This window comes from Nilaparvata lugens, chromosome 7 (assembly GCF_014356525.2).
Source record: "Nilaparvata lugens isolate BPH chromosome 7, ASM1435652v1, whole genome shotgun sequence".
In the NCBI taxonomy this organism is placed as follows: domain Eukaryota; kingdom Metazoa; phylum Arthropoda; class Insecta; order Hemiptera; family Delphacidae; genus Nilaparvata; species Nilaparvata lugens.
This window is the reverse complement of record NC_052510.1, coordinates 6919264-6941362: the sequence shown is the minus strand read 5'-3', so window position 1 is coordinate 6941362 and position 22099 is coordinate 6919264. Positions and strand designations below refer to the sequence as shown.

The 22099-nt window shown below is 36.2% G+C and overlaps 1 protein-coding gene across 3 annotated transcripts in view; it reads right to left on the bottom strand.

Moving 5' to 3' along the window:
• LOC111059870 (SR-related and CTD-associated factor 4) overlaps window positions 1-22099 on the bottom strand; it is a 66441-nt gene that overhangs the window by 6000 nt on the left and 38342 nt on the right. For all 3 annotated transcript variants that reach the window (XM_039433584.1, XM_039433583.1, XM_039433586.1), the window contains 9 exons: window positions 18122-18330; window positions 15085-15256; window positions 13357-13484; window positions 11653-11836; window positions 10001-10159; window positions 8336-8521; window positions 7272-7371; window positions 4035-4652; window positions 1795-2363 (listed from right to left, as the gene is read on the bottom strand). In XM_039433584.1, coding sequence (XP_039289518.1) covers window positions 1795-2363; window positions 4035-4652; window positions 7272-7371; window positions 8336-8521; window positions 10001-10159; window positions 11653-11836; window positions 13357-13484; window positions 15085-15256; window positions 18122-18330 — 2325 coding nt within the window. The remainder of the gene's footprint in view (window positions 1-1794; window positions 2364-4034; window positions 4653-7271; window positions 7372-8335; window positions 8522-10000; window positions 10160-11652; window positions 11837-13356; window positions 13485-15084; window positions 15257-18121; window positions 18331-22099) is intronic.

The window sequence follows — 22099 nt, the reverse complement described above, 5'->3', positions numbered from 1 at the left end:
ATAGTCATTCCATTACATAAAGGAAAGGAGAAATCCAGTTTGAATAATTATCGTCCCATTTCCCTCTTATCTAGTATTAGTAAAATTATAGAAAAATGTGTAAAGTCGAGACTAATATCCTACTTAAATAAATATAAAATCTTAAATAGTTCGCAATTAGGTTTTCAAAGTGACCTTAATACTTCTGATGCAATATTTAGAGTGAGTAGAGAAGTTATAAATCATTTAGATAGAGGAAAAAAGTGCTTGGGAATCTTTCTGGACTTCCAAAAGGCTTTCGACACAGTGGACCATGAACTCTTGCTAAATAAAATAGAAATTATCGGTTTTAGAGGCATAGTTTTGAAATTTTTTAGGTCGTACTTAAACTTAAGGTCACAAGCCGTAAAAATTGATGATACAATTAGCAACGATAGGAGAGTTGAAGCTGGGATTCCACAAGGAACAGTGCTTGGCCCAATTCTATTCCTAATTTATATTAATGATTTATTAAATATTGATCTAGACTGTGGCTCTCTCTACTCATTTGCGGATGACACTGTAGCTCTGTTTCATGGAAATTCATGGATGGAAACATTTGAGAAAGCAAATAGTGGTATAGCAAAGATAAAAAATTGGTGTGACCACAATAAATTATGTATAAATAAAGATAAAACTGTGGTTCTACCCTTTTACCTCACAATGGCTGGTAAGCCCTCTGAGGAGTACCAACTTAAAATTATTATTCATAAACCTGACTGTAACCAGTCTTATTGCCAGTGTGTTCCTCTCTTTGTTCATGATTCTGTAAAATACCTAGGCATCATGATAGATTCTCGACTAAGGTGGGAGCCACATATTTCTTATGTTTGTAATAGATTAAGGAAAACATTTCATAAGTTTGTTCAATTGAGAAATATTCTTCCATTGTACCAGTTGAGGATGGTATTCCTTGCCCTAATCTCTTCTGTAATTGAATACGGCATTGTTGGATGGGGAGGTTGTGGATCTTCCATCTTACAACCCCTTATTTTGCAGTATAAGAAAATTGTAAAAATATGTCTGAATAGACCAATTAGATATCCCACTAACCTAATCTATAAAGAATTCAAAGTTCTAAGCCCTGAGGATTTATATAAATTGAACTTATTAAAATATGTATTTGAACGACCATTAGATTTTCCAGTGACTCCTGAACATGGATATACAACTCGTGGTCAAGCCAGAGAGAAACTGTATGAGCCGAGATGTGTAACTGCATCTGCGGCTGGTCATGCAGCCTTTCAGGGTCCTCGTTTATTTAATGTTTTACCTTTCGATATTTCTAGAGAGTCCTCCTTATCGATTTTCTGTAGAAGGTTAAGACTGTATTTATCGGCTTCATAAATTGTTTCGTTTCGTTTTGTTTCATTGAAATATGTTTAACTTTATTCTGTAAACTAGGCTATATAAACTAAGCATTGTAATCAATTTGTTTCTTTTTGTGGAAGATGTGTATTTTTGTTTAGATTGCTTAATGGCATAAGATAATACTATTTATGTAAGTAGCTCTATATAGTACTTGAAGCAGCTGAATCGTTTTTCTTATATATTTTCTGTAATTCATAAGACGAACCACTCCTCGACGCAGGCCTAGCCTAGGGTGCACTTGATATTTTTTATGTTATTATGCTTTGTAAAATTGTACAATGAAGTGAATAAAAGTTATTATTATTATTACAATTTCTGAGAGAAATACAATTATAATGCTTGAAATAACCAAAAAGTCACTAATTATAAAATATTCTAACAAAATTCAAAAACTCGAAAACCAACCTGGCCCGAAAGGCGGCCTTGGTCCATCACCCATCATCATGCCCATGGGCGGTCCTGGCGGGGGCATGCCCCTTGGTGGTCCATGCTGTCCAGGCGGTGGACCATGCTGTCCAGGTGGTGGTCCATGTTGTCCAGGCGGTGGCCCATGTGGTCCAGGCGGTGGACCATGTGGCCCAGGCGGTGGCCCATGCGGTGGTAGCCCATGAGGTCCAGATTGTGGCCCATGCGGTCCAGAAGGTGGTCCATGAGGTCCAGACGGTGGCCCATGTGGTCCAGACGGTGGCCCATGAGGTCCAGAAGGTGGACCATGAGGTCCAGAAGGTGGCCCATGCGGTGGTGGCCCATGAGGTCCAGATTGTGGCCCATGCGGTCCAGGAGGTGGGCCATGCGGTGGTCCAGACGGTGGGCCATGCGGTGGTCCAGATTGTGGCCCATGTGGACCACCCTTGGGTGGACCATTGTCGGGATGGGGTGGTCCCTGGTGCATGTCCATCATGTTCTGTCTTGAGGCGTCATGGTTATTGTTGTTGTTGTTCATGCTATTATTGTTGTTGTTGAAGCCGTCGTTCCTGTAACCGAATCAACCAACATGCATTAACATGCAATTAACATAATTGACTCAAATATGTTATGTAGATATTGTATCACATTTATCATCTGTATCAATAATAGTTTTAGTGACGATATTCAACTGCATAATGTTTTGATTTGCTGTGTTGAACAAAGAGAATATGCTATTCTATACATTAATATACATTGTTGTTGCTGTATGACTAAGCTAGTATAACTATTATACAAAGATAAGGTTTATTTGCCATAACAATTTACAATCAGTACTTATATTAGAAATAATTATAACAGATACTATGCATAATACATAAATTTATACGGGTGTATAAAAGGCACTACTGGCATAAGTGAAACTTGTTCGCCAGCAAGTATTACATATAGTATTACAGTAAGTAATGCATATTATGTATCCTATTATATTAAGCAAGCAATTTCTGTATATATCTGGTTATTTATTTTATTTATATTTATTTACAATGCAAATGACATTAATGTAATAACATTGAAAGATAAAATAATAAGGTAGTCCTTGTGCTATTTTTCTTCCAAATTTATAGGTGACAAAATCCAAGATAAGGTTAGAATTTCATGTGTACAATTTTTATAAAATTTTGGTCCAAAATAAACATTAAAACTATAAATTTTGAATTTAGATGGCTTGGATTGATAGATTAATTAGAAATATTCCACTCAATTACCACTTTTAACGAATAATATTGAGTTTATATCCAACGGATCTCGAAAACGGCTCTAACGATTTTCACGAAATTTGGAACATAGTGGGTTTATGATATAAAAATTCGACTGGACTAGGTATCATCCTTGGGAAACCTGAACGACATGAAAAGGATAATTCATCCTTGACTGAAACACCTGAGACTTTCGTCGTCTGTGGATAGTAAAAAGTGAGCGAGTGATTCTGTGGAAAATCAAAATATCGCATCCCCAAAATTCATAAGCTGACGTACAGCCAGCTGTAAAATATAAACACGATCATTTTAGAGAATTGTGTTTTGTTTATCAATGAATAAAAATAACGAGCGAAGCTTGGTGCCCGATATTAAGATATAACTCAGTGAGACTATGGAACTCCTAAAGAACAACAACATTTTACTTTTTGAAATTCGCTGCTTTTATAACACACATCCAACTAAATTTAGGTAAAGTGGATGACATGTCAATAGAAATGCATATTTTCTCTTTCCATGATCTAAATTTTACATCAGAATACTCAAAATATATTCATTGTAATAAATATATGCATGTGTATAAATGGCAAACTGGCCACATGTAGTCAGTTATTTCCAAATGGAAATGAAAATTCATTATTCTAGGCAGATTCTACACTCGTATTTGTATATTATGCTACAAGTACAAACAAGAAAATAAAAAAATATGCACAAAAATCAAAAGCACAAATTATTTTTTTATCGGAAGTAATTCGATTGCCAGAAACAATTTTCAGTTTTTTAGTTCTGGGTAGTTAATTTCATTTTATTTTCTTGTGATAGGTGTTTGATTTATTAACCTTTGATTAGTTACGTTGTTAAATTTTGGCAATAAAGAATTGAATTGAAATTGAAAAAATGAATCTATCATTGGATCCAACCATTTATTAATAAAAATTAGAAAAAAAGGTTTACTTGAATGGATTGAATAAATCAACTCACCGATCCTGCTGATTCTGATTATTATCCTGCGAACTTGTCCAGTTATTCTTCTCCTCACTCAACGACCGATCATCCTTTCTCTTACTATCCCTATCACTCCATCTCCCTCCACCTCTGCTACTACGCCTATCTCTATCTCGCTCCCTGTCCCTATCCCTATCTCTGTCTCTATCCCTATCACCACGATCCCTATCCCTATCTCTATCTCTCTCCCTGTCCCTATCCTTCCCCCTGTCCTCACTCTTCCTACCTCCCTCCTTCTTATCATCATCGTCGTCCTTGTCTCGAGACCGTCTGTCTCTGTCTCTCCTATCCCTACTCCTGTAATCTCTCTCCCTCCCACGGTAATCCCTATCTCTGTCGCGGTACTCTCTCTCCCGCTCTCTCCCTCGGCCACCCCTGTAATCTCGCTCCCTCTCGCGTTCTCTGTCCCTGTCTCTCGAGTCTTTCTTGCCTGATTTGTCGCGACTATCTCTGTCTTCCTTGTCGTCTATCTGCATGTTATTATCTCCGTCTTTGTTGGAGGTGGAGGCGGGTGTAGTTGTGGGAGGGGGGATGTTCATTGCACCCAAATTGGGAAAGTTTGGAGGGGGATGACTGAACGAAGGCATCTGATTACTGAAACAAATAAAAATAAAAATGAAACATTTCAAACACAATTTTCTTAATTACAATTAATTATAGAAAATAACTAGATTAATAACATAAATAACTAGAAAATAACAGTAAGATTAACTGTTCATTTTCTTTAAAAACAAACAATTATATTTTATTAAACAAGAAATAATATTTTTAATTATAGAAAATTAATTATACAAAATAACTAAAGTGAGGTCCAAGTTATAATAGCAGTGGAGAAAGATAGGAGAACAACGTTGCCGATCCTCCGTATTGTCAATGTCTTCGGTAGACGGTAGCTGATACAAGTTTATTGATGTAATATTAACTGTTCATTCTCGTTAAAAATAAACAATCATATTTTATTAAGCAAGAAAATATATTCTTCAATAACTCCATAATGAGTTTTCATAATAATTAAGATGAAATGCTGTATTTTGTCAATTAATTATTAATTTTACTTTTTACATTGTTAAAAGCGATCTGGCAACAGAGCAAAGCGAGAAAGAGATCAAAGCGCTATCCGCTTTGTTGAATGATAGACAAGGGTAGCAATACTATCGCCAATCAAACACTGCCATTATAACGTGGACCTCACTATAGTAGCCTTGCAATATTTTTAAAATTCTACACAATGCTCGTCTAAAAATATTACAAGGCTTCTAGTTATTTTCTATAATTGAACATTCAAGAAGCCATATTATTATAAGAGTTTTATAAAACTCTGCCTGATAATAAGTATTCATTTCATTTCAGAACAGTGTTAGTAGAGTTTGTAATATGTTTTGAATATTCTAATTGGCAATAAATGAAATTGAAATTGAATGTTAGTAGAGTATAGTGTGGTCCCTCACGAGTAATCTCATAGCCCTTCTTCAGAGCTTAAAGCATCATTCACAAAACTTCCATGAAGATAATGGATAAAAATAATTTAGCTGAAGATTTTCTATTATTATGCGGGGACATAATTTACTGTGCTTTTCATGTCTTACCATGATGAAAATACTACAAATACCACATTCCAACTTTATAGAAACTTCCACGTTGATGAGTAAAGGTACAAACACACTGAAAGCGGAGCGTGGCGTTGAGAGGAGCGTAGTGAACAATATCATGTTAAGTAATGAGCTAAAACACACTGGAAGCGTCTACTCGCAGAGCGGAGCGTGGCGTCAAACTTTAGAACAAGCTGGTTTGTTTTTTGGAGCGTCTACAAGCGGAGCGTGACAGTGCGAGTGCCAAGCTGGTCTACTCTTGTATTCTTCTACTCTACTCGACGCTTCAAGTGTGAATCATGAACGCTCTGACCACGCCACGCCCCGCTCTGGAACACCACGCCACGCCCCGCTCTAGAACACCACGCCACGCCCCGCTCTAGAACACCACGCCACGCCCCGCTCTAGAACACCACGCCACGCCCCGCTCTAGAACACCACGCCACGCCCCGCTCTAGAACACCACGCCACGCCACGCCCCGCTCTAGAACACCACGCCACGCCACGCCCCGCTCTAGAACACCACGCCACGCCCCGCTCTAGAACACCACGCCACGCCCCGCTCTAGAACACCACGCCACGCCCCGCTCTAGAACACCACGCCACGCTCCGCTCCGCCTTCAGTGTGTTTGTACCGTAAGAAAAGTGAGAGTGAGATAAATGTAATGGTATAACCACTTTGAATACGAGATACACGTATGTGCAAGTGCACGCGAGGCCACGCATGACCACGCGTGCAGATGAGAAACATAATCTGGAAAGAGACATAGGAACACTGACACTGAATGCATTCACTTGAGCAGCGTCAGACAAGTCACAACGTGTTTCTATGGCTCTTTCCGGATTTTATTTCTCATATGCACACGCGGTCATACATGGCCACACTTGCACATACGAGCATCCAATGTGATCATACCTAATGAGACTAGTCCACACTAGACTAGAAATGGAGAAGAAAAGAAAAATAGTAAAGCCTGCAATAGACTATGACTAGAAATGCTGATTCGAATGGATACAATACACTAAATAGGGGAGACTATGCTTCACTGTATCATAGAACAGCTCTTTTTGAGAAAAACCAACATATATGAGTCTTAAATTTATTAGAAGGCTTCCAACTCATTTGAAAAATTGTGAAGATAACAATATTTTTGAGGAGTTGAAAAGCTTTTTGATGGTTGGAGTAGGAACCAATCAACTCCACAAACTCAACCAATCAACTTCCACCAATTCAAATCAACCAATTATCACAATCAACTCCACAAACTCAACCAATCAACTTCCACCAATTCAAATCAACCAATTATCATTCTTCTCTGAGTTTTCGATACCACGGAAGAGTTTGTGTGTAGAGAGGGTTCCTTTGTGTGATTTTTTCGTGTAATCTGCGTATGTGTTATAATTTTTGACAATTCCTATACTCTTAATTAGAACCTCTGGAAGCAAACATTTAAAAACAAACAAACAAACCAGTGCCCAAGGAAGGCCAGCTGTAGCACTCATCCACAAACTGGCTCTGGTCGTCATTGGGCCAACATGTGGATGCAGCATTAAGAATGAAGTTGAATAAAATAAACCTCAGCTAAGGATTGTAAATGATATGTGAAGTGTGAACATGACTTACTCGTCTTTTTTATCATTATCAGCCTGCGATGAGTCAGCTGGTTTTGGCGGCAATTTGACCTGCTGAGGAGCCGGTTGGTGCAGGTTTGGAGCCAATGTATCTGCAAAACAATTTTAACTCAAATTAGTATATGGATAATATGGTGCATATTGGTGAAGGATGATTAGAACTACACAATTAATATCATTACCATTAATAGCAATATCATTACTATTTAATTGCCACCATTTCACAGTATTCAATCACTGCTACCTATCCAACAAATGCCAAAAGTGAATCTCACGGGAGAACACGACGTTATCGTACCAACGTCGTCAGTTCGTCAAGATCTCAGTTCATCAAGTACCTATTTCGACTATTACTTGAGATATACTGAAAAAAACATTGCAGGTTGGGTTATTCACTTCGTCAAGCTACACAGCTATACCGTTGCACACTAGTTAGGGAGAATGTGTTAGTGAGAAGTTGGTTAAAGGTCAAGTTGTGTAAAGGTTTAGGGCTATGTTTTTGCTTTTAATTTGCAATATGAAAAATAAATTTCATTTCCCCACAAAAAACAATATAAATTTCACAAACAATTTTCGGAAATTAATTGACCACTACATCAAGAGTAGCTAGTGTGTTATTGAGCTATTCATTTGAATTAACACAAAATAGTTTAGTCTAGTCCACATAACTGTTTCATAACATACTCAGTTATGTACATGCTGAAATTAAGGATAATGTGATTACTATTATCAATACAGCCTGCAGCGCAACACAATGAAATTGGAAGTAAAAACAATAAAACAAAACACATATCTATTAACATTCTACTCGTATCTTAATATAATATGAGGGTATAATTCAAAGATTTTTGATAATTTTAGAATTTTCCATGTTATTACACTGTATCCACTGGACTTTCTAAAAGCAACAGGAACATGATCTGGACCAATTTCAGGGCCTCTGACATGACAGCTCTTTAGGCAGCCGGGACCGACGGTTTAGCGATAATAAATTGTAGTTTTTACCTATGAAAGTAGTAAACACAACACGAGACGTATGTGTCAATGAATTCTTACTGAGCTGTAGCTGGGGCGGCAGCGAGAAAGGCATCTGCAGGAGGGGGTCGGTGAAGGCGGCAGTGAGGGGGTCGGGAGGGCCAGTGGGCCCCTTGGGGCCCCCCTTGTCAGGGGCGGCACCGCTTCCCGGCAGCGGGATCTGCGACAGCGGCGGCGGCGGTCCGCTCATCAGGCTCGCTACGCCCGCTGAAATCAATCAAAGCAACAAACATATTTTAGAACTTTCGATGATAAACAATGTGCAATAGCAAATTATTGTGATGTTGCATTCATTCACTTTAACCTGTCAGGATTGGTTGAAAGTGAATCATGTTGTCACCAAAGTTTTAGTCAGGTCAGTCCCGTGTTTATTCTCAAAATGAGAAAGTCAGCTAACAAGCTGAACATTTTCAGAAAAAAAAATTGATCCAATCAGAATTTTTGAACAAAAACAATCAAAAAGGTATTGACTGTTGTCTCAAAATTTTAATTTTGTGCGGGGGTTTGGATTGTAGAATACCGCACTGCTATTGGAATCACATTTTTCAATCAAATTTTGTTCTAGGTAGCCTACATCAGAAAAATGTAGAGAATTTCATATTTCATCATTGATGATAAAAGTTTGTTATCTTGTTTAGTCAGTAATGATTAAGTTTTATTGAAGAAACGTTCAATTTAAAGAGTAGAATTCTTTATTTATAATTTTAGCGTTGTCAGTTCCTTACATTGGTAATTGCAATGATAAGCTTCATTGCATGTTTTTAATTTTAGTACGTGGGTAACGGGAAAGAATGTGATGTGTGATAAGTGGAACTGGAGCTTCAAGTGGGTTCCGAACCACCGGGAAATGATTGTTGAACTGATAAATTCAAACTGTTGACTGACGGACTTTGAAATGGATCCAGTGTCATTCATTCGAAAGGATGCTTCGATCAGTGAATAATTATTTCATATTCATCACAATTAGGGTGTGATCACTTTGAATGCGTATATAAGAAAATACAGGTCAGATCATGCATGAGCCAAAAAACAAAATCTGAAAATTACCATTGGAACACATTGTGACTTGTATGTAGCTGCTCACACTGAACGCAACCAACCTGCAAGTGCAAGCGTTCAGTGTGAGAGTTCCTATTGCTCTTTCCACATTTTGTTTATCATATGCGTGCTTGATCAAGCATAACCAAGCGTGCATTATGGATGTATTTCGTTTAGTACAGGTATTCGATTACTCCAGGTGCTCGATTAGTCTAGGTGTTCGTTACCCCAGATCGGACTTTTCCGATTAGACCAGGACATGGTCTAAACGAACACCTCGGCTAAACGAGACGGAATGCTTCGATTACTCCAGGTGGTCTAAACGATACCTGGTCTAATCGAGACAGAGGGCCTGGTGTAATAGAACTACTGGGTTAATCACACCATTCCATATCGTTTAGCACATGTCTCGATTAGACCAGGTATTGTTTAAACCACCTGGTGTAATCGAACTACTGGGTTAATCGAAGCATTCAGTCTCGTTTAGCCGAGGTGTGAGTGTGCGTTTGGACCAGGTTTTCAGCTTCATTGTAGAATAGGACCTGGTGTAAACGAAACCTGGTCTAATCGAAACACTTCCCCTAATATAAGTATGCAAGTCTTAATTTTAGTGTTAGATATATTGAATGTTTGATGTAATGAACTGACGTGGAGGATTGAAGGGCGAGTTGACTGGTTGCGGAAGGCGTTGCATCATCTGCTGGTGGATCAGGGGGGAGCTGATGAGGCCGGGAGGGGGCACGCCCAGGGGCACATTCGGCATTAGCCCGGGGCCCATCGGCATTCCCATTGGCCCACCCATCAGACCTGCAACAATATTTTCAAGAATAGATAAATGAATTGTTATTTTAATAAGTGATATTAGCTTAACCTACAATTCAATTTGGACTGTAGAAGAAATTTGAGAGGGAACAGTTTTGGGCATAAGCCTGTTGTGCCTTCTTATATAGGTGTAACGCTAGTTCGCCTCCATGGTGCACATTGGGTAACGCTAAATGGACTAGCATACAATAGACAAACTTATGTTCTCCTGACCAAAAACTACACAACATCTTGAAGAAAATATAGTGTATATGTAGATATTTGAGACTCATAAGCTTTATATGTGTTGTGTATCTGCCATATGCTAAATAAATAAATATGAGTGTAATTATTGTACATGACTGAATAAAAAAATAATTAAATCTATTAGAAGCCAATCACATCAATATATAGTAGAAAAATAATACCGATTGCATACTAATATCAGTAACATAACAATTATTGTTCGATACTGGTATTCCAATACCATCAATTGCAAAGCAAATCAGGAACTATTTTATCAATAATATGCAAATATGTAGGATTGCAGCATACAGAGGGATGAAAAAGTGGGTAGAACTTATAGAATAGATAGAATCTTTATTTTCGCCAAAATACAACATATATAAGAAAAATGTAAATAAATTATAATAAATCGATGATATAATAGTTTGATGATAATATCCACGTTAAGGTCTCTTCACATTACACTACGCTACCCTGAAATACGTTTTCGGAGCATGTGACCGTCCTATCTCCCAAAATTGAAAGCTACGCTTGTGGATTAAACATTGATATATGACGTATTTCAGCTTAGGTAGGTGTGAAGAGGCCCTCAACCAGAGTTAGTAGACTAACTGTCTACTAACGTTGGCCAGATATAGTCTGGTCTAAGGTTGGCACTCAACCACCTAAGCAGCTGTTTAATGTGATTTTTAATAACAGCCGAATTTTGTTTCTTGTTGAATAAATGAAGTCATTATTATGGTTTCTTATTTTATAAATGAAATTTATAATATTATAAATTGACAATTAATTTTATCGTAGAATATATTATGGTACTTTGAAAGATATTGATGTTATAAATTCATATCATACAATATCATATTTCAATATAACAATGTCATAATTGTATTATGATTATAGTGTATTATACAATGAATGAATGAATAGTGGGAATAAATAATGTTTTTATGAGTGGCGAAGTATCTTCGACCATTGAATATGTTGCATTAGTTGTTATAAATGTTGTCTAGGTCTTAGATATAAGTTATTTGTGTTATGATGAGAGTATTATGTACAATTATTGTGTTTTGTGTATCAATATCTTGTTTTTTCTATTATTGTATGACTATTGTCGATATGGTGCTCGTCACTATCCATGACATGTATAATAAACCAATAAACCAATACATTTATGAAACAGGTTCACACATATTAAAGTGTTAATTAGAAGATGTGTTTATCGAAAGATAAAACATATCGCAGCATATACTCACGAGGCATGTTAGGCAGCCCGAAAGGCGGCATGATACCGACAGGAGGCAGTCCGAGGGGCGGTGGAGGCGGCAGGGGCCCCTTGAGATGGGGCGCCGTAGGGTCGGGGGGCGGCTGTGGTCCATCGGGCAGTGGAATGAACCCGGGAGGCGCACCTAGAGGCTGGTCCAGCTCACCTGGTAGGTCCTGAAAAGCGAATAAAATCGTAAAATATCAATCACAAAAATAAGAATAAAATGGACAAATAGTAATAGTAAATAAAAATCTGTGGTAAATCTACGAGGGTCATTCAATAAGTAACAAGACAAATTACCAATTTTCAAAAACTGCTAAATTGATCCATATGAAACTTTCAGGACATGAAGTTGGCAACCTTGTGATGACATCTGATCAGTTGTTCCACCGTATTTCGTAAACATAATCGCGAATTGACTCAGTTAACAATGGCGAGTCCGCTTGAGAATTGCACCGTGGAAGAACAACGTGCAGTGATCAGATTTTTAGTCGCAGAAGGTGAGAAAGGTAGTGAAATCCACAAAAGAATGTTAAAAGTGTACGGAGACCATTGTTTGAATGGTTCAAACGTTTACAAATGGGTAGAACAGTTTCAAAGTGGCCGTACAAAAGTTTGTGACAATCAACGCAGTGGACGACCAATCAAAGTTGGGACTTCCTCTCTCGTATCTCAAATTTATTAGTTGATTCGGGACAATAGGCGTATCACTATTAAATTTATAAGTGAAAAAGTAAACGCAAGTGTTGGAAATGCCCATAACATTATTCACAACAAGTTCCAGAAAACAAAACTTGTGCAAGATGGGTGCCTAGACAACTCACGAACGTTCACAAAGAAACTAGGCTTCAAATCGGTCAACAGTTGAAAAATCGGTATGCGACGGAATGAGAATGTTTTTTTTTTTCAAAAGAACTGTAACTTTTGATGGAACATGGATCTACCACTATGAGCCAGAGTCGAAACGACAGACCGTCAAATCTGATCACGGCAAGTTGTTCTTACACGGTGCAATTCTCAAGCGGACTCGCCATTGTTAACTGAGTCAATTCGCGATTATGTTTACGAAATACGGTAAAACAACTGATCAGATGTCATCACAAGGTTGCCAACTTCATGTCCTGAAAGTTTCATATGGATCAATTTATAGTCCAGCCAACGAAAGATTGATTATAGAGGGAAAAGTTTGGAACACAATTTTCAACTCCACAGCTCTTTCAAGGATAGTAAGAGGATTAACATATCAAAAGTCTTCACCCCTACCCACTGTGCTAAAGGGGTGGAGGTGGTTTGAAAGTACCATTTTTTCATTTTTCGCAGATATCTCGGAAATTACACCTTCAAGAGCTGATATCTCAGACACTATGAGAGATATGGGAAAATTTTGAAGGACAAAACTTGTTGGTAATTTTGTAAGCTTCAATTTTTCACAGAATACAAATGTTCATAAGATGCAGTTTCCGAGATATATGCGAAAAATGAAAAAAAAATGGTACTTTCAAACCACCCCCACCCCTCTATACCTTTATTTGAGCATTCGTTGCCTGGACTATTAGCAGTTTTTGAAAATTGGTAATTTGTCTCGTTACTTATTGAATTACTCTCGTATATTTAATCGGAATTTGGACCCAACATTTGACCATTTTTACAAAAGTTGAATTTGAATAGGTTATGATAGCATAGCATAGTATACCTTGCTGTTATCATCCTCGTTCATGGGGGTGTCATCCTGCGAATGCGTGTCTATGGAGCTGGGTGCTCGGCGCGGGTCCTCCAATTTCTTCTCCGCCTGTTTCTGCTGTTTCGAAGTCTCCAATTTCACTACAACAAAGCAATCATCAATTTAAAATAACAAACAGTAGTCAATTCTCTAGAACTTCTAGTATCTAGAAGCACTGAGATAGAATCATTCAAACACGTTCACTAGCTGTCTGTGTGCTGGGGTCTGTCTGTATAGAAGAAGTTGAGACAAAATATCCGTGTTGCCAAATTGTGTGAAATTTCAAACTTTTATGTAAGCCCATATGACTGGATTTATTCAAATTTACAACTCTGCATCGACTGTGTTGTCGAATTGCATACATCTTGTCATATCACTTGATGATGACATGATATAGCCGAAATATGTTGTGATTAAACAATTTTAAAAAGGGTATTTGAGCTGCGTTTACAGCAAAGTTATTAACAAAATTTTTATTTTTCCATCCTTAAAGATTCTATTAGATTGAACGGAGCTTAACAAACACATATGGATATGCACATCATGTGTAAGATAAGTTATGTTTAATCTAATAGAATCTATAAGGACTGAAAAATGAACATTTCGTTAATAGCTTTGGTGTAAACGCAGCTTAAGATTTCTATTTTTATTTATATTTTGTTATACATTATGAGCTTGCATGAAAAGATTGGAATTTCGCACCATTTAGTAACTAAAATATTTTGTCAAATCTCAACTTATTTCACACAGACTACAGTGCTTAAACAACAACAAGTCTTCAGCAAGTCTTTAGCACTTATCACAGCCATTCTTGTAAACTCAGCTCATGATGACATTGTTGGCAGCCTGTTTTGAGTATTCTCGAAATCTCTCAGCCCAGAGCTCAGTTATTGATAGCCGGTCTATAGAATTAAGGACCGGTTTCCGAGCTCGGGATTTAGCTAAGTTCTAGACTTTAAACAGCTAAAGTCAGAAAATTGGCTTTCCGAAACGGGGCGTAACTTATTCACAGTCCATGTTTAAATTAAATTTCGAAAAACTAGTAAATTGAATACAAAATAAAATAAAAAGAAAATAGTGTAAAGTTTCAGCTATTTTGATTTATTTAGGAATGTTTCATTTCGTCAACGAAAACAGTTTTCAATTAAATAAATTAGAAAAAAAAGATTGTCATAAAAACTGCGACTACGTCCCGTTTCTGGAAGCTATTTTTCTGACTCAAGCTGTTTAAAGTTTAGAACTTAGCTAAATCCCGAGCACGGAAACCGGCCCTCGATTCTCACTAATTGAAGAGATAAACTGATTGGGAACGAACAAATTATTGCTAAGAACACACACACACACACAATTGAGCAAAGGTCTTGAAAAAACGACTGGGTTTGTTAAGCTTGAAAGAACGACTGTAATTTCTCTCTTATATGAATGATATAGTTGTAATTTAATACATGTCTCAAACACTCCTAGAGCCCAGAGCTAAGCACTTGATAGGCGGTGTATAGAGTTAAGACAATCAAACTAATTGGGAACGAAGAAATTATTGAAAAAACACACACTTGAGCAAAGGGAGAGAGATAGTTTTAGGCTACGCCTCTTGTCTCCCTAACATTATCGTACATTATGATTTGTGTTTGTGTGAATAAATGAATAAAATAATAAATAAATCAAGAAATATAAATGAAAAGATAAATGGAAAATACTTACACTTAAGCCACTCAGGCACCGACTCCTCATCAAACATGCCTCCCTCTTCCAGCAGATCAAAGTCGGTTTGGGGCGTAATCTTGTTCCAGGGAATGTAGGACACTCCCTGCTCCACCTCCCAGTAATCCTTCCACTCCTTGCCCTTCATGCCCTTACCAGGGGCCCACGCCAGCTAAAACAGCACAGGAAAAAGTTTGCAACTTAATTTTTGGCACCGCAGCTAAAGTGCGTTTATTATATCACGCACATCCAGATACTGTAGATAGTGAAGTGTCTTTTTTCTTTAGGGCTAATTTTAATATAAATAAAAATATAAATCTGAGTACTTCAAGTCTTGAAAATGGCATTAGTAGTCGAAACATGTCGTGACAAAATAATTTAAAGGGTACTCAGATTTATAGAGGAGTTTTTATATTCGTTGTGTGGCTACCGCAAGAAATCATTTCTATTCATAAATAAAAGCATACGTAAAGTCGATCAATTTGTACAAATTACAACAGTATTGTTCTGTGGTCAACAGTGTCAACATGTGGTTTTGACAAGAACAACGAGAGTTGGTCTTCATAGACAGTATTTTACAAGATTTCAACTCTTCCACATATTTTATTTTATTCTATGGGGAATTAATTCATTATCTCAAGTAATTGTTCAAGGAGATCAAGAATGTTGATGATACATTTTATTTACAGGGTGATATCAATAATTTTTTTCATTGGTGTGAGACTAATGGACTCAGGTTGAATGTTTCAAAATGTAAATTCATGAGTTTCAATCGTCAACTCAACCCTCAAATAAATGTGTATCATATAACAGACCATTGGAGCAGGTAAGATACTTCAAGGACCTTGGAGTTCAATTTGCTTCTGATTTTTCTTTCAATACACACATTGATTGGATAGCTACTAGGGCAAATCAGCAAATGGGTTTTATTCTGAGAACCTGCTCACCCTTTAATGATGTCTTGCCTCTGATATTAATTTACAAGTCACTTGTGAGAAGTCTGCTAGAATATGCTTCAGAGATATGGAGCCCATATCATGCAGACAGAGTTAGTGTACTGGAGCGATTGCAAAATAAATTTTTGAGATTCATGTTTTACAAGAAATTCAATTACTATTGTCCGTTAGATTTTTCAACTGAGTCACTGAGAAATTTATTTCACATTAAATCTTTAAAAGTAAGGCGTGATGTCAGAGCACTCATTTTCCTCTTTGGTCTCCTGAATAATGAAATAGATGCACCACATTTACTATCTAAGTTGAATATATATGTATCACCTGTGGCTCGACGTTCTGATTTTTCATTCATGGTTCCCCGCTCCAGAACTCTAAGAAACTATCACTCTCCCCTGAATAGAATGCAGAGAATTTACAATAATTTAACGGGGCAACTAGATGTCTTCTGGTTTTCTCGTGCTAGATTCCGCAAAATTTTATACGCTATTATGGTTTAGGTGGATGTCAACAATATCTTTTGGATGCATGGGTGTGGCTGTGCACATGGTTTGGTGCGAGAGGTACGGTATTTTGTTATTATTTATATAAGAAGTTCTGATCATATTGTGATTCAATCGTTGTTTTTTTTCAATTTTACATTTATCAAGTTTTTTTTCTCTTTTTCAACTAGATTACAAGTTTTTGTACTAATTGTATTTTTTTGTCATTTTCTTCTTTTCCTTATACATTAATTTTCCTATTAATATTTTTCTTATTATTATCAATAATATTATAACTATTTTTTCCTTTTTTTCAATCTCAATATTGTATTGTACAAATATGTAAAGGAGACAGATTTGGGGTGACCCCCGTTGTCTCCATTTATGAATGAATGAATAAATAAATTAATAAATAAGTTTAACAAAAATGACACATGGAATGTAAACATAACCTATTTTTGGACAATTTTTATCCAAATTTGGGAAAGGGACAGTTTTGGGCTTTAAGCCTGTTGTTCCTTTCCCAATCATTCATAGTTGAGAATGATGTTATTGTATCTATCAATGTATTAATAAACAATGGGCAAAATATGTTAAAAATATTTTTTCCAATCTCAAAGGAATAGAAATAGGATTTTTTACCGGTATTTTGAATTGTGTAATATTGTACAGAATTTAAATCTAAAGAAAAATGGCCAATAACTTTTTCGTCAAAGGGTATGATCACATAGTATGTGTATATGTGCAACTGCATGCGTGATCATGCATGACCAAGCGCGCAGATTAGAAACAAAATCTTGAAAGAGCAATCGCATCATTAACACTGAACATTGCTGGTTGCATTCAGTGTGAGTAGCTACAGACAAGTTGCACCAAGTTTCATTGGCTCTTTTCAGATTTTGTTTCTCGGCTCATGCATGATCTGACGTGCACTTGCACATAAAAAATAAATCATTTATTGTCAAGAACATAAAAATGTCAGCACGTTAAACGTCAGTTCAAGCTTACAGTAATATCACATTATATAAATATCACATTTTCTTTTCATCATTATAATCTATTTTTTTAAATTCAACTACATAGCACTCTCAAGTCCAAAAACAAACACACAAATGAATTTCAAAATTGTATTTCGAAAAACTCTACTTTATATAAACATTTTCCAACGAACAAATTCTTTAAAAATCGTTTAATACTCTCAAAGTGAATTTCTCTTATCTCATTAGGGAGAGCATTGAAAAGTTTAATAGACATGTATTGCCAATTCTTTTGCGATCCTGCATACTGACAATAATTGACTCAAATTTCTATGCCTAGTTTCATATCTATGTACATAACTGTTCATCACATATTCACTATTTTTTTTCATTGATGTTAGGCATGCCAGTATATACAATGATGGCACTGTCAACAGTCCCATACTTACAAATAAATCTTTGCATGGAGTGAGAGGGGCCTTCTTACATATTATTCTCAAGGCCTTTTGTTATGCATACATGCATCCAATGTGATCATACCTTAATACGAAAAAGATATTGGACATTTTTTCTTCAGATTAAATTCTGCAAATTAGTTAGTGAATTTAGATGATACGAGTCTCACCGTGATGGCCTTCTGCTGCATCTTGTGATGCTTGAGATGCTGGAGGGCGCGGTTGGCGTCCTGACGCCGGTTCATGCAGATGAAGGCACAGCCGCGCGGCGGAATGAGGTCGATGGACACGATGTCGCCGTACTCGCCGAATGTGTTCGACAGCTCGTCCTGCTGCACCAGTCGCGACAAATGCCCCACCCACAGTGTTGTGCTGCACACTGCGCCAATCACACACAAAATTGCATTAAATAAACAATAACTTCATTTCAATGACGAACCTCTATATTGAGGTCACGTCATATTGGCAGAGTTTGCCTCCCAGCCTAACTAAACTGTTAATGAAAATAAAATAGTATTGAAATTGTTTTCAAAATAGTGAATGTTGTTGAATAAAGACAGTTAATGAGGATTGAATGAAAAAGACTAAGAAATTGTCAAAGACCACATATTTATTGATACTTCAGGCCCTCATTAACTGTCACTTTTTGTGTAGTTGAGGAGTTGATATTGTGGTAATTATTCATATTGAATGAAAAAGACTAAGAAATTGTCAAAAACCACAGATTTATTAATACTTAGAAAGACCGGTTTCGGTTATTACAATGGTGTAATAGGTGTACAATGGTGTAATAACCAAAACCGGTCTTTCTAAGTATCAATAAATCTGTGGTTTTTGACAATTTCTTAGTCTTTTTCATTCAATATGAATAATTACCACAATATCAACTTCTCAACTACACAAAAAGTGACAGTTAATGAGGCCCGGAAAGCGAGTACATATTTGCTGATGCTCACATCTGTCTAAGCCTAATCAGAGTTGATCATTCCTTTAGTTAACATAGTTTTCTTTGAAATTTCAGATTTAAATTATGTTGATTACAATGCAAACGTATTATTCTGAAAATTTAATATAACTTATTGGTTATTCAATGATACGGAGATGAATTTAATGGAGATCAACTTCATCTCCATCTTACATGACCGAAATTAGGAGATGAAGTTATCTGTATTTGATACGATAATAATAAAAAAAGTTCGAATCTAGTAAATGTAGTAATAGTTTTCTAGAGATTGATAATGGCGTCACAATATTTTTGACAATCTATTCAAAACTATAGTGAGGTCCACGTTATAATGGCAGTGTTTGATTAGCAATGGTATTGCTTATCTCTTTCTCACTTTGCTCTGTTGCCAGATAGTCCTTTAACAATGTAGAATAATGAATTAATTAACAAAATATTACATCTTATTTATTATGAAATTATTGAAAAATATAATTTCTCGCTTAATAAGATAATATACCAAGTACTACCAATTCGGTTGCTGGAGATATTAAGGATAAAGGAGTTTAAACGAAGTTTGAAATCATTTCTAGAGGAGAAAGTCTAAAGGACTATTTTGACTACTGTAATAGAGTCAAAAACAAATAGTAACTATATACTAGATATAAATTTCATGTAACATTAATGGTGTCTTGCATTTTTGCTAGCACTTTGACTTGTCTGACGCCGTTGAGGCCAACCAGACGTAATATATATCTATCTATCTATTTAATTGATTATTTTAAACAAGAATGAATGTTTGCTTCAATGTTTGATTCTATTACGAACTGCTTGTTAAATAATCACTTTGAACACTTAATTACGACATAGCAGTCAGGTATTTATAAATAAAAGCTATTAGCTTCTACTTACATTAGTGTAGCGCTTTCGGACACTAGCTAATAGCTTTTATTTATATAAATACCTGACTGCTATGTCGTAATTAAGTGTTCAAAGTGAGAATGAACAGTTAATATTACATAAATAAACCTGTACCAGCTCGCATCTATAAAAGGCATTGACAAGAGGATCGTCAACGATGTTCTCCTATCTTTCTCCACTGCCATTATAACGTGGACCTCACTATAGTAACGAAACCGTACTCTACTAAAACTATACTTATAGTGAATAGGTCAAGTGGGAGAGGGGACTTTCAATGGGTCAAGTGGGAGAGGTGACTTTCATTGGGTCAAGTAGGAGAGGGGACTTTCATCGGGTCACGTGGGAGAGGGGACTTTCATTGAGTCGATTGAATAAAAACTAAAACCTAGTGGCTAGGCATTAGTTCTAGCTAGAGCAAACATTCAGTTGAATAATCTTGTATTCAGTTTTATAAACAACTAATTATTCAGTTGATTAATCAACTAATTATTCAGTTGAATAAAAAAGGGGGTGTGCTTGCAATTTATATTGCAGTTCTGATTTTTAAATATATTATTTGGATACATGAGAGAAGTCTATAACCAATTTCATTGTGCTAGATACAGAGTGGCCCAAAAACCTTGTGTTTTCGGTCCATTTTCCAGTTTTCAGCTATTTCTGCCAAATCCAGTAATCGGACAGAAAAATTTGCTCTCGCCTTTTTTTAGATTATAAAATTATGAATACAATGAGATCATTTGGAACTCTCTATCTCCAATGAGTACTGAGTTATGATTTTTCAAAAATGAATAAAATTCAAAGAAAAAATCAATTCTGATGAATTTTGGTTTTTGATCAACAATATCTTCCATTCAGATGTATAATTCAAAATCCCTCTTGGCATAATTTCGTGTTCTAAAATTTGAGACCAGGTAGAGCACTCTATCTCGCATAGATTTCCAGGTACACCAGAAAAAAATGCTCCATGTATTTTATTGAAATTTCTCTTTGATTTATTTGTATCATTCCTCAGGTAAAATATTTTTTAAGAGCAAATTATTTGGATCATTATTCAACTGACAAGATGATTCTTTATGAGAGCATTACAGTGTAAATCGAACAAAACAAACTATTGTGTGAGCATCATCAGCAAAATAAAACATGATTTTCAGCACATGTTTTCAGACATGCTTCAGCACATGTTTCCAGTGATTATCTAAGTTATACTGTATATTATTAATATACAGTGTGAGTCATATGTATGGGAACCCTTCAATAAATTGGAGACTGTTGTGGATATAATAAAGTAACTTTCAGGATAAGTTATTGGTCAAATAATCTACCTTTTGACGTACAACTGAATTTCAACCCCTCATAAGGGAGTTTTGGATACAAGTATCATAGAACATTTTATTGATGTCATCTTTCTTGTTTTAAAAAAGACATTTGAAATGATGTACCACACAATGGGTGTTTACATTTTAAATATACGAATTACAACCCCAAGTCACCCCCTTATGAGGGAGTTATGAATATTAGCTTATGAGTTACAACCCCACATTACCTTAAAAACTTCAATCAGCCGCCATTTTGGATGCAAGTATCATAGAACATTTTAATTGATGTTATCTTTTCTTGTTTAGAAAAGGCCTTTAAATTTATGTACCACACAATGGGGGTTACATTTAAAATATTCGAGTTACAACCCCTAAGTCACTCCCTTATGAGGGGTTGAAATTCAGTTGTACGTCAAAAGGTATAGTATTCGATCAATAACATATCCTGAAAGTTACAGTATTATATCTACAACAGTTTCCAACTTATTGAAGGGTTCCCATACATATGACTCACTCTGTATATTTTCATCAAGCGGGCCCTCGTGCTTTACTTAAGGAATCAAAAACCCCCGTTCAGAAAATACAGCTGCTGATCCAAATAAAGATGTTGAATTCGAACCAAATTAAGGATTATAATATTACTAGATATTGATACAGTTATCTCAAACCAAGTAAGTATTACCCGTCCATTTTATTCATTCTATGGGCATCTAATGATTATCCATCAATACATTTAGTTTCAACATAATATAATCATAGATTCACGCAAATGGTTACTGCAAGAACATTTTTGAGTAACTGAAGCCCTGATTGATTAGCCTTGCTCAATTCATCTTACATTTTTTTTCTGAGGATGATACCCACTTGAGCTCTAGGCTTGTGCGTGGACAATGACACGGATGATGATGAGTGAAAGTAGAAGAAAGAATTAAGATGGATTATCACACAACAGTGATCAAAGAGGATGA